Genomic DNA, 14,077 nt, shown 5'->3' on the forward strand with positions numbered 1-14,077 from the left:
AAGTGCAAGTTAAAGCTCTACTATGCAAAGTGAAAGCCATTTATCAACAACATCCAGAAACGCCGCCGGCTTCCCTGGGCCCGAGATCATCTAAGATGGACTGATGCAAAGTGGAAAAGTGTTGTGTGGTCTGACGAGTCCATGTTTCAAATTGTTTTTGGAAACTGTGGACGTCGTGTCGTCCGGACTAAAGGGGAAGCGAACCATCCAGACTGTTATCAACGCAAAGTTGAAAAGCCAGCATCTGTGATGGTATGGGGGTGTATTAGTGCCCAAGGCATGGGTAACTTACACATCTGTGAAGGCACCATTAATGCTGAAAGGTACATACAGCTTTTGACACAACATATGCTGCCATCTAAGCGCTGTCTTTTTCATGGACGCCCCTGCTTATTTCAGCAAGACAATGCCAAGCCACATTCAGCACGTGTTACAACAGCGTGGCTTCGAAAAAAAAGAGTGCGGGTACTTTCCTGGCCCGTCTGCAGTCCAGACCTGTCTCCCATCGAAAATGTGTGGCGCATTATGAAGCGTAAAATACGACAGCGGAGACCCTGGACTGTTGAACGACTGAAGCTCTACATAAAACAAGAATGGGAAATAATTCCACTTTCAAAGCTTCAACAATTAGTTTCCTCAGTTCCCAATCGTTTATTGAGTGTTGTTAAAAGGAAAGGCCATGTAACACAGTGGTGAACATGCCCTTTCCCAACTACTTTGGCACGTGTTGCAGCCATGAAATTCCAAGTTAATTATTATTTGCAAAAAAAAAAAAATTAAGTTTATGAGTTTGAACATCAAATATCTTGTCTTTGTAGTGCATTCAATTGAATATGGGTTGAAAAAGATTTGCAAATCATTGTATTCCGTTTATATTTACATCTAACACAATTTCCCAACTCATATGGAAACGGGGTTTGTAGAAGCCAAACATTGTTCAGATGCAGATCAACTCACGGCAGATGAACTAAGTGGCGTCCGCCACACTGTGAAATGCTCCCTGTCACAAAACTTCAACAAAACAAAACAAAAAAAGCCAGGTGCTCTCCTTGGTGCTGAAGCGGCATTCATTTTGTTCAAATGGTCAAAACTAAAACAAATATTAGATTTTTTTTATAGGTTTTGTATTTCTTCCTGGCCAGTTTCGATTTGTATTTCAAGTTTACTATTTTATGTGGTGCATCATTTTATACGCAGTGGTGTCTTTAGTTGATGCAGATCATGTTTCATGTATTTATTAATCAATATGATTTTGTTTTGGTCAAATAATCAGCCTTTGTATCCACAGAACGTGTACAGTATATTGTTACACAGTATTCACAGGGCTTAACTTTTTACACACTTTATGTTACAGCCTACTACATTTTTTCCCCCTCAAAATTCTGCTCACAATACCCCACACAATGACAATGCAAAAAGTGTTATTTTTTGCAAATTTATTAGAAGTAAAAAAACGAAGAAATCACATGTACCGTAAATTCCGCTACTTTTTTCCTACACTTTGAACCGTGTGGTTGAAACAGGGCGGTTAATTTAAGGATTTGCCCATAAAGTTTTGTGTTCAACAGTTTTCATTAAACCCTAGCAGAGAGTTGGGTGAGGTGGGTTATAGCATCATCTTTTGGAGGAGTTTGCTCACTGCAATGTACTTCCTGTTTCAGTGCCTTGAACCGGAAGTAAAACCGTCCATAGCGTTTCTGCTTGAAAGGATACGTCATTCATCACTCCAGGCAACGTCTGTAAGTTCTACAATATAACTAAAACAATTCACACTTACTAAAACGTCCCATGTGTGATGTCTGCAGGAGTGGTTTTCATGCATATTTGTACGTGCTATTGTAATGTAATAAAGCTAGCGTCGTTACCAATAGCTTAAATGCTACCACGTTTACGAGTGTTTGTGTTAGTATTATTAATTTGCAATGGCATTCTTTTTGTGTTGTTTCAGTTTCACAAATTCCTCTGTGAATTTACCAAAACATCACGGTGGAGTTATTGAGTCTGCTTAGCTGATTGGAGAGCTAGTGGGTCCATGACGATGACTTCTGTTTTGTTTGATCGGACGTTTTACTGCCACCGTTTGGAAACAATTAAGGTATATAAATAAACATTTACAGAATATTTCTCTGTAAATAACACAACGTACATATCTGTGACTTATAGTCCGGTGCAGCTAATATATGGATTTTTTTTTTCTTTCTAAAATGTAGTGTGTGCGGGTAATATACCAGTGCACTCTACAGTCCCCAAAAATACAGCACATACGTATTCACAGCCTTTGCTCGGTACTTAGTTGATGCACGTTTAACAGCAATTACAGCCTCAAGACTTTTAGAATACAATGCCACGATTTACCCCAGGTGGACTCCAAGTAAGCTGTAGGAACATCTCAAGGGTGATCAGTTGAAACAGTTTGAACTTTGTGGCAAAGGCTGTGAATACTCATGTACGTGTGATTTCTTAGTTTTTTATTTCTAATAAATTAGAAAAAAATTGTAAAAATACATTTTCACATTGTCATTATGCGGTATTGTGTGCAGAATTTTGAGGACAAACACAAGTTTATTCCGTTTTGGAATAAGGCTGTAACATTGTACTCAAATAAGCACTTACTTGTGATGCTTGGAGTTTTCCTGTGGTCGTATTGTGTCGTTTCCCTCTGTTGTCGGAGTAAATCAGGGTGAGACATACCTTTTTTTTTTTTTTAAAAAAGCGCATTAACAGTTCCATACTTGAAACAATTGAGTGTGTTAATTTGCGAGGCACTGCTCCAGGCTTGATGTTTTCTGAAGTGAAAGAGCTTGGCAAAGTAGCATTTAAATAAACTATAGTTGAATTGTATTCGTAGTTGATGTACTACATAGTAATTGTAATATTGTAAGTTAAGAGGCAGAATAGAAAACTATTTTTGTGGGGTTATTTTATGTTTGCTTGTAAGAGTTTGGGGTGAACTTCCCCTTTTAAGAGGAAAATGATATCTTCGCACTGTAGGGGTGAAGCCGGAAGCAAATCAATTATAGGTTACAAGGGCTCCTATTATGATTTATTTTTATTTTTATTTTTTAGTTTTCGGCTGCCTCCTAAAAGGATCCGTTTTAAGAGGCGGAGTTTTTAAAATGCAAATGAACCCCTCTTACCCCGCCCCCTCACGCTGACTTGATTTCCATCCCCACCCCATGTTTGTAGGTACGGAATTCTAACTTTAGTCAACTTTAAGCAACATAACATTTTCTGACTGTCCCCTGCAGGACGTATTGGTTTTTTTTAGCAGTCAAGCAGTTTAGTTGTACATATCCCCCCCCCCCCCAAAAAAAAACCAAACCTTAATGATAAAATGCAGTCATACCGATCTCGCCACGCGTGCTCTCGTCGTTGAGCGAGCCAAAAGCGATGGCGGGCAGCAGGATGGCGATGTAGAGGAAGATGGCGGTGGTCATGTACTTCAGCAGGGTCTTGTTGTTCCCAACAATACCTGCAGGGGGAGACAGACACAAGCACAGCAAGTAACGCTAACAACTCGGTGTCACAGCAAACGCTCTGTTGCTAACGCTAACTTAAGCGGTCACATTATGATTCTTTTCCCCTACATTAAAAACTAGGGCTCGTTTGGAGGAAGTATGAAGGAAATATCTCCGCCATGCCTCTGTGTTTTGATAAAAAATGTTAGGATCCAAAATACGCAAAAACAAGGTTACAAAAGTTGGTTTTGCATAATCTTTCCCCTTTAATTGTGGCCTGTAATGAAAGCTAGCATGGCGCAGAAGAACGGCGGCGGTGAAAGGAGCAACATTTCAGTTAATAGAAGTAAACAAATATTGTTTACAGCTAAAAATATATCTGTAGCTATGTTAGCTTGCTGTAGCTATGACAAATCATACATTGGCATTTGTTTTCCAATACAAACACAAAGTGTTTGCATCTCATGGACAATAAAATCCATCCATCCATCCATCCATCTTCTTCTGCTTATCCGAGGTCGGGTCGCGGGGGCAGCAGCCTAAGCAGGGAAGCCCAGACTTCCCTCTCCCCAGCCACTTCGCCCAGCTCCTCCCGGGGGATCCCGAGGCGTTCCCAGGCCAGCCGGGAGACATAGTCTTCCCAACGTGTCCTGGGTCTTCCTCGTGGCCTCCTACCGGTCGGACATGCCCTAAACACCTCCTTAGGGAGGCGCTCGGGTGGCATCCTGACCAGATGCCCGAACCACCTCATCTGGCTCCTCTCAATGTGGAGGAGCAGCGGCTTTACTTTGAGCTCCCCCCGGATGGCAGAGCTTCTCACCCTATCTCTAAGGGAGAGCCCCGCCACCCGGCGGAGGAAACTCATTTCGGCCGCTTGTACCCGTGATCTTGTCCTTTCGGTCATAACCCAAAGCTCATGACCATAGGTGAGGATGGGAACGTAGATCGACCGGTAAATTGAGAGCTTTGCCTTCCGGCTCAGCTCCTTCTTCACCACAACGGATCGATACAGCGTCCGCATTACTGAAGACGCCGCACCGATCCGCCTGTCGATCTCACGATCCACTCTTCCCTCACTCGTGAACAAGACTCCGAGGTACTTGAACTCCTCCACTTGGGGCAAGATCTCCTCCCCAACCCGGAGATGGCACTCCACCCTTTTCCGGGCGAGAACCATGGACTCGGACTTGGAGGTGCTGATTCTCATCCCAGTCGCTTCACACTCAGCTGCGAACCGATCCAGTGAGAGCTGAAGATCCTGGCCAGATGAAGCCATCAGGACCAAATCATCTGCAAAAAGCAGAGACCTAATCCTGCAGCCACCAAACCGGATCCCCTCAACGCCTTGACTGCGCCTAGAAATTCTGTCCATAAAAGTTATGAACAGAATCGGTGACAAAGGGCAGCCTTGGCGGAGTCCAACCCTCACCGGAAACGTGTCCGACTTACTGCCGGCAATGCGAACCAAGCTCTGACACTGATCATACAGGGAGCGGACCGCCACAATCAGACAGTCCGAAACCCCATACTCTCTGAGCACTCCCCACAGGACTTCCCGAGGGACACGGTCGAATGCCTTCTCCAAGTCCACAAAGCACATGTAGACTGGTTGGGCAAACTCCCATGCACCCTCAAGGACCCTGCCGAGAGTATAGAGCTGGTCCACAGTTCCACGACCAGGACGAAAACCACACTGTTCCTCCTGAATCCGAGGTTCGACTATCCGGCGTAGCCTCCTCTCCAGTACACCTGAATAGACCTTACCGGGAAGGCTGAGGAGTGTGATCCCACGATAGTTAGAACACACCCTCCGGTTCCCCTTTTTAAAGAGAGGAACCACCACCCCGGTCTGCCAATCCAGAGGTACTGCCCCCGATGTCCACGCGATGCTGCAGAGTCTTGTCAACCAAGACAGCCCTACAGCATCCAGAGCCTTAAGGAACTCCGGGCGGATCTCATCCACCCCCGGGGCCTTGCCACCGAGGAGCTTTTTAACTACCTCAGCAACCTCAGCCCCAGAAATAGGAGAGCCCATAAAATCCATAAAGCTAATGTAGCTTGCAAAGCTAACGCACAGGAAATAGGCTCGCTAGCTAGGTCTGTTCGCATCGCAAACAGTGATATTACAGTGGAACCTCGTTATACACATTTTTTTTTAATTTACAAACCATAGCCTGGGTAAAAATATTCTTTGGTGTACAAACCTTGTCTCAGTGTACGAACATCTGCCTGGCAGCTGAGCCATTTTGTACGGGCGGATTTGTGTTTGGGAGTTCAGCAGTGCTGCTGTTAGCTACTGTGATACATGCTACTTTTAACATTTTTCCAGTTTTGCTGTCGCGACATGAGCAATGGAATAGCTCGATCATAATATTTTATTAGAGCGTATCAAAACACGTATTGGTATGTCAGACTTAGCTTTGTCGTGGTTTAACTCTTATCTTACTGACAGGATGCAATGCGTCTCCCATAATAATGTGACCTCGGACTATGTTAAGGTAACGTGCGGAGTTCCTCAGGGTTCGGTTCTTGGCCCTGCACTCTTTAGTATTTACATGCTGCCGCTAGGCGACATCATACGCAAATACGGTGTTAGCTTTCATTGCTATGCTGATGACACCCAACTCTACATGCCCCTAAAGCTGACCAACACGCCGGATTGTAGTCAGCTGGAGGCGTGTCTTAATGAAATTAAACAATGGATGTCCGCTAACTTCTTGCAACTCAACGCCAAGAAAACGGAAATGCTGATTATCGGTCCTGCTAAACACCAACATTTATTTAATAATACCACCTTAACATTTGACAACCAAACAATTACACAAGGCGAATCAGTAAAGAATCTGGGTATTATCTTCGACCCAACTCTCTCGTTTGAATCACACATTAAGAGTGTTACTAAAACGGCCTTCTTTCATCTCCGTAATATCGCTAAAATTCGTTCTATTTTATCCACTAGCGACGCTGAGATCATTATTCATGCGTTCGTTACGTCTCGTCTCGACTACTGTAACGTATTATTTTCGGGTCTCCCTATGTCTAGCATTAAAAAATTACAGTTGGTACAAAATGCGGCTGCTAGACTTTTGACAAGAACAAGAAAGTTTGATCATATTACGCCTATACTGGCTCACCTGCACTGGCTTCCTGTGCACTTAAGATGTGACTTTAAGGTTTTACTACTTACGTATAAAATACTACACGGTCTAGCTCCGTCCTATCTTGTCGATTGCATTGTACCATATGTCCCGACAAGAAATCTGCGTTCAAAGAACTCCGGCTTATTAGTGATTCCCAGAGCCCAAAAAAAGTCTGCGGGCTATAGAGCGTTTTCTATTCGGGCTCCAGTACTATGGAATGCCCTCCCGGTAACAATTAGAGATGCTACCTCAGTAGAAGCATTTAAGTCCCATCTTAAAACTCATTTGTATACTCTAGCCTTTAAATAGCCCCCCTGTTAGACCAGTTGATCTGCCGTTTCTTTTCTTTTCTCCTCTGCTCCCCTTTTCCTTGAGGGGGGGGGGGGGCACAGGTCCGGTGGCCATGGATGAAGTGCTGGCTGTCCAGAGTCGGGACCCGGGGTGGACCGCTCGCCTGTGCATCGGCTGGGAACATCTCTACGCTGCTGACCCGTCTCCGCTCGGGATGGTGTCCTGCTGGCCCCACTATGGACTGGACTCTTACTATTATGTTGGATCCACTATGGACTGGACTCTCACAATATTATGTCAGACCCACTCGACATCCATTGCTTTCGGTCTCCCCTAGAGGGGGGGGGTTACCCACATATGCGGTCCTCTCCAAGGTTTCTCATAGTCATTCACATCGACGTCCCACTGGGGTGAGTTTTTCCTTGCCCGTATGTGGGCTTTGTACCGAGGATGTCGTTGTGGCTTGTGCAGCCCTTTGAGACACTTGTGATTTAGGGCTATATAAATAAAGATTGATTGATTGATTGATGTGTGGTTTGAAACATTCCCGAGGTATCGTCAAGGTTCCGATTGATTTCATGCGTTTTGTGACGGCGACATGCGACGCGGGAGAAAATTTGCCATACTCGCTAATATTAGTCCATGTACTGAGCCAAGGTACCTCGAACATTTCACATGCTTGACAACGTGCAGGAAGTTAGCATCATAACAATGCATGTATTGTGCGATGGTGAAAGTGCAAAATTATATATAACGTTGTGGAGGGAGGTGTGGCCAGCGCTGCCTGCAGGAGCGGAGGTCAACGTGCCAACGGCGAGACACAGCTGAACAGGTGATTAGATTTCCCAGGTGGTACGAGTTGTGTAATCACCTGTTGTCTTTAACAGTAGCGGTCGGGAACAGCAGGAGGAGGAGGAGGGCTTGGAGAAGAAGGACACGGACTGAAAAGTCGAATAGCGTGAACGTTGATGGGGAATAAAACCTTGTTCAACTCTGAACGCCAGACTCCTGTGAACGTGTGTGATCAGCGGAACCCGCTAGGAAGCGACTTCCACAAACGTATTTTACGGACTAAATACACGCAACTTTTCCCCCCCAAGCTTCGAACCCTGCGGCTTATAAAAGGTGCGGCTAATTTATAGATTTTCCTTTGCTAACAGCCATAATGTTTTGTATTCACCGAATAGTTTTCTTATAACGCAGACAGAGACACCGAAAAGGTGTGTTGTTCTTTGTGCCATGGCGCCATCTTTTGGACGAGTTCGCTCACTGCAGGTGCCGCTGGTTGAAAATCTATTTTCTGTTTCGTCTCTTGAATCAATGATTCTTCATTCAACACTCCGAGCAACATTTGTAAGTTTTACAATATAACTAAAACAATTCTTACTTACTAAAGCGTGCCATGTGTGATGTCTGCAGGTGTGTTTTCATGCATGTTTGTACGCACTATCGCTATCTAATCATCATTAGCAAAATTAGCAAACATGCTAACACGTTTACATGTCTGTGTTGGTATTAATAACTTACAATGATATTCTTTTTGTATTGTTTCAGTTTTGTACATTCACCAAAACGTAACCGTGGAGCTATTGAGTCTGGTTAGCTGATGGGAGAGCTAGCTTACGCAGCTAGTGGGTCCATGACGATGACTTCTGTTTTGTTTGAACAGCTGTTTTACTGCCGTGTTACAGACACCGTTTGGAAACCATTAAGGTTTATAAATAAACATTTACAAAATATTTCGTACGAGGGTATATCCACGGCGACTAATATATACATATAATTATAACATATAATTATAACATTTATTTCTTCTCAAATTTGGTGGGTGCGTTCTACAGCCGGGAAAATACGGTACTCGTTAATGCACAGGAAGTGGACTAAATAATTAAAATTAATAATGAAGGAAAAGGAGCAGAAAGAAGTCAAACTTGAACCTACAGGTAAAAGCCAGTAAATTAGAATATTTTGAAAAACTTGATTTATTTCAGTAATTGCATTCAAAAGGTGTAACTTGTACATTATATTTATTCATTGCACACAGACTGATGCATTCAAATGTTTATTTCATTTAATTTTGATGATTTGAAGTGGCAACAAATGAAAATTCAAAATTCCGTGTGTCACAAAATTAGAATATTACTTAAGGCTAATACAAAAAAGGGATTTTTAGAAATGTTGGCCAACTGAAAAGTATGAAAATGAAAAATATGAGCATGTACAATACTCAATACTTGGTTGGAGCTCCTTTTGCCTCAATTACTGCGTTAATGCGGCGTGGCATGGAGTCGATGAGTTTCTGGCACTGCTCAGGTGTTATGAGAGCCCAGGTTGCTCTGATAGTGGCCTTCAACTCTTCTGCGTTTTTGGGTCTGGCATTCTGCATCTTCCTTTTCACAATACCCCACAGATTTTCTATGGGGCTAAGGTCAGGGGAGTTGGCGGGCCAATTTAGAACAGAAATACCATGGTCCGTAAACCAGGCACGGGTAGATTTTGCGCTGTGTGCAGGCGCCAAGTCCTGTTGGAACTTGAAATCTCCATCTCCATAGAGCAGGTCAGCAGCAGGAAGCATGAAGTGCTCTAAAACTTGCTGGTAGACGGCTGCGTTGACCCTGGATCTCAGGAAACAGAGTGGACCGACACCAGCAGATGACATGGCACCCCAAACCATCACCCAACCATGCATATTTTGCATTTCCTTTGGAAATCGAGGTCCCAGAGTCTGGAGGAAGACAGGAGAGGCACAGGATCCACGTTGCCTGAAGTCTAGTGTAAAGTTTCCACCATCAGTGATGGTTTGGGGTGCCATGTCATCTGCTGGTGTCGGTCCACTCTGTTTCCTGAGATCCAGGGTCAACGCAGCCGTTTACCAGCAAGTTTTAGAGCACTTCATGCTTCCTGCTGCTGACCTGCTCTATGGAGATGGAGATTTCAAGTTCCAACAGGACTTGGCGCCTGCACACAGCGCAAAATCTACCCGTGCCTGGTTTACGGACCATGGTATTTCTGTTCTAAATTGGCCCGCCAACTCCCCTGACCTTAGCCCCATAGAAAATCTGTGGGGTATTGTGAAAAGGAAGATGCAGAATGCCAGACCCAAAAACGCAGAAGAGTTGAAGGCCACTATCAGAGCAACCTGGGCTCTCATAACACCTGAGCAGTGCCAGAAACTCATCGACTCCATGCCACGCCGCATTAACGCAGTAATTGAGGCAAAAGGAGCTCCAACCAAGTATTGAGTATTGTACATGCTCATATTTTTCATTTTCATACTTTTCAGTTGGCCAACATTTCTAAAAATCCCTTTTTTGTATTAGCCTTAAGTAATATTCTAATTTTGTGACACACGGAATTTTGAATTTTCATTTGTTGCCACTTCAAATCATCAAAATTAAATGAAATAAACATTTGAATGCATCAGTCTGTGTGCAATGAATAAATATAATGTACAAGTTACACCTTTTGAATGCAATTACTGAAATAAATCAAGTTTTTCAAAATATTCTAATTCACTGGCTTTTACCTGTATATATGTACTGCGAGACAATGATGGTGTACATGGGGCGGTATAGCTCGGTTGGTAGAGTGGCCGTGCCAGCAACTTGAGGGTTCCAGGTTCGATCCCTGCTTCCGCCATCCTAGTCACTGCCGTTGTGTCCTCGGGCAAGACACTTTACCCACCTGCTCCCAGTGCCACCCACACTGTTTAAATGTAACTTAGATATTGGCTTTCACTATGTAAAGCGCTTTGAGTCACTAGAGAAAAGCGCTATATAAATATAATTCACTTCACTTCACTACATTTCCATATGCTTGCTAACGTCCAATAAACAGGCTAACACGCTAATTAGCGTTACATTTAGGCTCATTATCGTTTTTAGATTTTTTGCACAGGAAACGGACCACAGTAGACGCCAATGTTAGCATCAAATTTTCGGCTCTTATTATTCCATGTATTGTGCGACAAAGACGGTGTAAAATTCAATAGGCGAGATAACACGCGGGGAAAAAGCTAGCTGGTTGTGCTAACGCCAAATTTAGGCAACATTTTTGTAATTTATTTATGATACTTATGGCAGCGCAAAAATGCACCTGGGGGTCTACAGTAGGAAGGGTATTCATACGGCCCCATTCGTCGCAGTTTACCTGACACATGAAACGTGACGGATTTGGGGAGGGTGCAATTTCCACTTCGGCCGCCAGACGGCAGTAGAGTGTTGAATATCTTCAAAATGTGTTTTGTGGCAATTCCAACTTTGACCACGGCGTCAGTCACTTTCCATCATTTTCAGCAGACTGCATTGCAAAAATGATTAGAGGGCCTTATGAAGCCCTTCCCCGCTGTGTCAGCATCACATTTAGCCTCAGATGTATGTATGTGTCGTGTTTGATGTCGGATACTCTCGGGGAAAAAAAAAAGGTCCAGATAATGTTTTATTGGAGCATCACGCGGGGCGACACAGGCGGCGCATTCGAGAGCGAGAGATTAGCTAATAAATCCCATCGTGTGACGTGTCAACAGAGCCAGCAGGCCGTCAAGATGCTGAGGGACAAACGCGCTGAGAGGCGGCGGCGGCTACGATCATCAGGATGATTCTGAGCGGGTCAAAGCCTACCATCTGTGAAGTCGGAGACGTAGAAAGGCAGTCTGCGACACAGGTCCTCGTAGATCCCCCGGCCCGCTCTCAAGAAGTCTTTACACTGCGGACACACAGCAGGGGGAGGGAGAAAGGGGGTGCGCCTTGTTAACGAGGTCACGGCGACACGCAGGTGCAGGACGACCCGAGCTGCTTGGCTTGGTCGACATGACAACAACGTGTGTCTCGGTGGACACTACATTAGGTACACCTAGGTACATTAGGTACATCTAAACACAGCCTCGCTTCCGTCAGTCTGCCCCAGGGCAGCTGTGGCTACGAAAGTAGCTTACCACCACCAGGTGTGAATGAATGATGGCTTCTCACTTCTCTGTGAAGCGCTTTGAGTGTCTAGAAAAAGCTCTATATAAATCTAATCCATTATTATAATTAGGGATGTCCGATAATGGCTTTTTGCCGAAATCCGATATTGTCCAACTCTTTAATTACCGATACCGATATCAACCAATACCGATATCAACCGATACCGATAACAATCGATATATACAGTCGTGGAATTAACACATTATTATGCCTAATTTGGACAACCAGGTATGGTGAAGATAAGGTACTTTTTAAAAAAATTCATAAAATAAAATAAGATAAATAAATTAAAAACATTTTCTTGAATAAAAAAGAAAGTAAAACAATATAAAAACAGCTACATAGTAATGAATGAAAATGAGTAAAATTAACTGTTAAAGGTTAGTACTATTAGTGGACCAGCAGCACGCACAATCATGTGTGCTTACGGACTGTATCCTGTCATGACTTGGACTTTGGCTTGGTTTGTTCTCCCGTGGTGCAAATGAACTGGACTGGTCAAGGCTTGAAGGTGGGTACATGATTTATTTTAAACTATCAAAAAAGGAATAAACAAAAAGCGCGCACAGTGGCGGAGAATAAAACTAGACTTTAAACACAAAACTTGCACATTGGCAGAAACTATGAACAATTAAACAAAACACTAACTGTGGCTTAACAAACAAAAACTTACTTGGCAAGGAACCGGCATGAAAAAAAAGAGTAGCAAGGGTCATCAGGGCGTGGAGAGTGTGCAGGAGCATAAATGTGGTGATGTCGTCAGAACGAACAACAGAAAATGAATGAACTTAAATACTATGGACATGATTAGTGAAAGCAGGTGCGTGACTCGAAACGTGAAACAGGTGCGTGACGTGACAGGTGAAAACTAATGGTTGCTATGGTGACAAGAGTGCACAATGAGTCCAAACGTGGAACAGGTGCGTGACGTGACAGGTGAAACTAATGGTTGCTATGGTGACAAAACAAAACAAAAGTGCACAAAAAGTCCAAAATTTAAACCGAACATTACTAAAACAAAACATGATCACACAGACATGACATATCCCTTGCAGACTGTATTGATATATATTGATATATAATGTAGGAACCAGAATATTAGTAACAGAAAGAAACAACCCTTTTGTGTCAATGAGTGTGAATGAGTGTGAATGGGGCAGGGAGGGTTTTGGGGTTGGTGCACTAATTGTAAGTGTATCTTGTGTTTTTTATGTTGATTTAATAAAAAAAATAAAATAAAATAAATAAAAAAAGCGATACCGATAATAAAAAAAACGATACTGATAATTTCCGATATTACATTTTAACGCGTTTATCGTCCAATAATAACGACAGGCCGATATTATCAGACATCTCTAGTGCCAACAATACTCCATTTACATGTCGTGACCGGATAATGAACCAAAAATGAATGATATTGTTCTTATAAGCGCTAACACAGACTTTAAGATCAGATTTAGATTTATTGGTACCCGTTGGGGAAATTCATTTACACTGCCGTACATTTAAACAATAGACATTACACATCCATCCATCCATCCATTTTCTACCGCTTGTCCCGTTCGGGGTCGCTGGAGCCTATCTCAGCTGCATTCGGGCGGAAGGCGGGGTACACCCTGGACAAGTCGCTATCTCATCACAGGGCCAACACAGATAGACAGACAACATTCACACTCACGTACACACACTAGGGCCAATTTAGTGTTGCCAATCAACCTATCCCCAGGTGCATGTTTTTGGAGGTGGGAAGAAGCCGGAATACAGTCTGCAAGGGATACAGTCCGTAAGCACACATGATTGTGCGTGCTGCTGGTCCACTAATAGTACTAACCTTTAACAGTTAATTTTACTCATTTTCATTAATTACTAGTTTCTATGTAACTGTTTTTATATTGTTTTACTTTCTTTTTTATTGAAGAACATTTTTTTAATTTATTTATCTTATTTTATTTTATGAATTTTTAAAAAAAGTACCTTATCTTCACCATACCTGGTTGTCCAAATTAGGCATAATAATGTGTTAATTCCACGACTGTATATATCGGTTGGTATCGGTATCGGCTGATATCGGTATCGGTAATTAAAGAGTTGGACAATATCGGAATATCGGATATCGGCAAAAAGCCATTATCGGACATCCCTAGTTGGCACTTTCTGGATGTTTTTAGAGAGTACAGGTAAAAGCCAGTAAATTAGAATATTTTGAAAAACTTGATTTATTTCA

At 43.1% G+C, this 14,077-nt stretch overlaps 1 protein-coding gene across 5 annotated transcripts in view; it reads right to left on the reverse strand.

The window, feature by feature from the left end:
* The window catches only part of slc4a11 (solute carrier family 4 member 11), a 409,353-nt gene that overhangs the window by 91,725 nt on the left and 303,551 nt on the right, over positions 1–14,077 (reverse strand). For all 5 annotated transcript variants that reach the window (XM_061925140.2, XM_061925138.2, XM_061925141.2 and 2 more), the window contains 2 exons: positions 11,509–11,593; positions 3,347–3,472 (listed from right to left, as the gene is read on the reverse strand). In XM_061925140.2, the coding sequence (XP_061781124.1) occupies positions 3,347–3,472; positions 11,509–11,593 (211 nt within the window). The remainder of the gene's footprint in view (positions 1–3,346; positions 3,473–11,508; positions 11,594–14,077) is intronic.

Source organism: Nerophis lumbriciformis, linkage group LG29 (assembly GCF_033978685.3).
Source record: "Nerophis lumbriciformis linkage group LG29, RoL_Nlum_v2.1, whole genome shotgun sequence".
NCBI classification, from domain to species: domain Eukaryota; kingdom Metazoa; phylum Chordata; class Actinopteri; order Syngnathiformes; family Syngnathidae; genus Nerophis; species Nerophis lumbriciformis.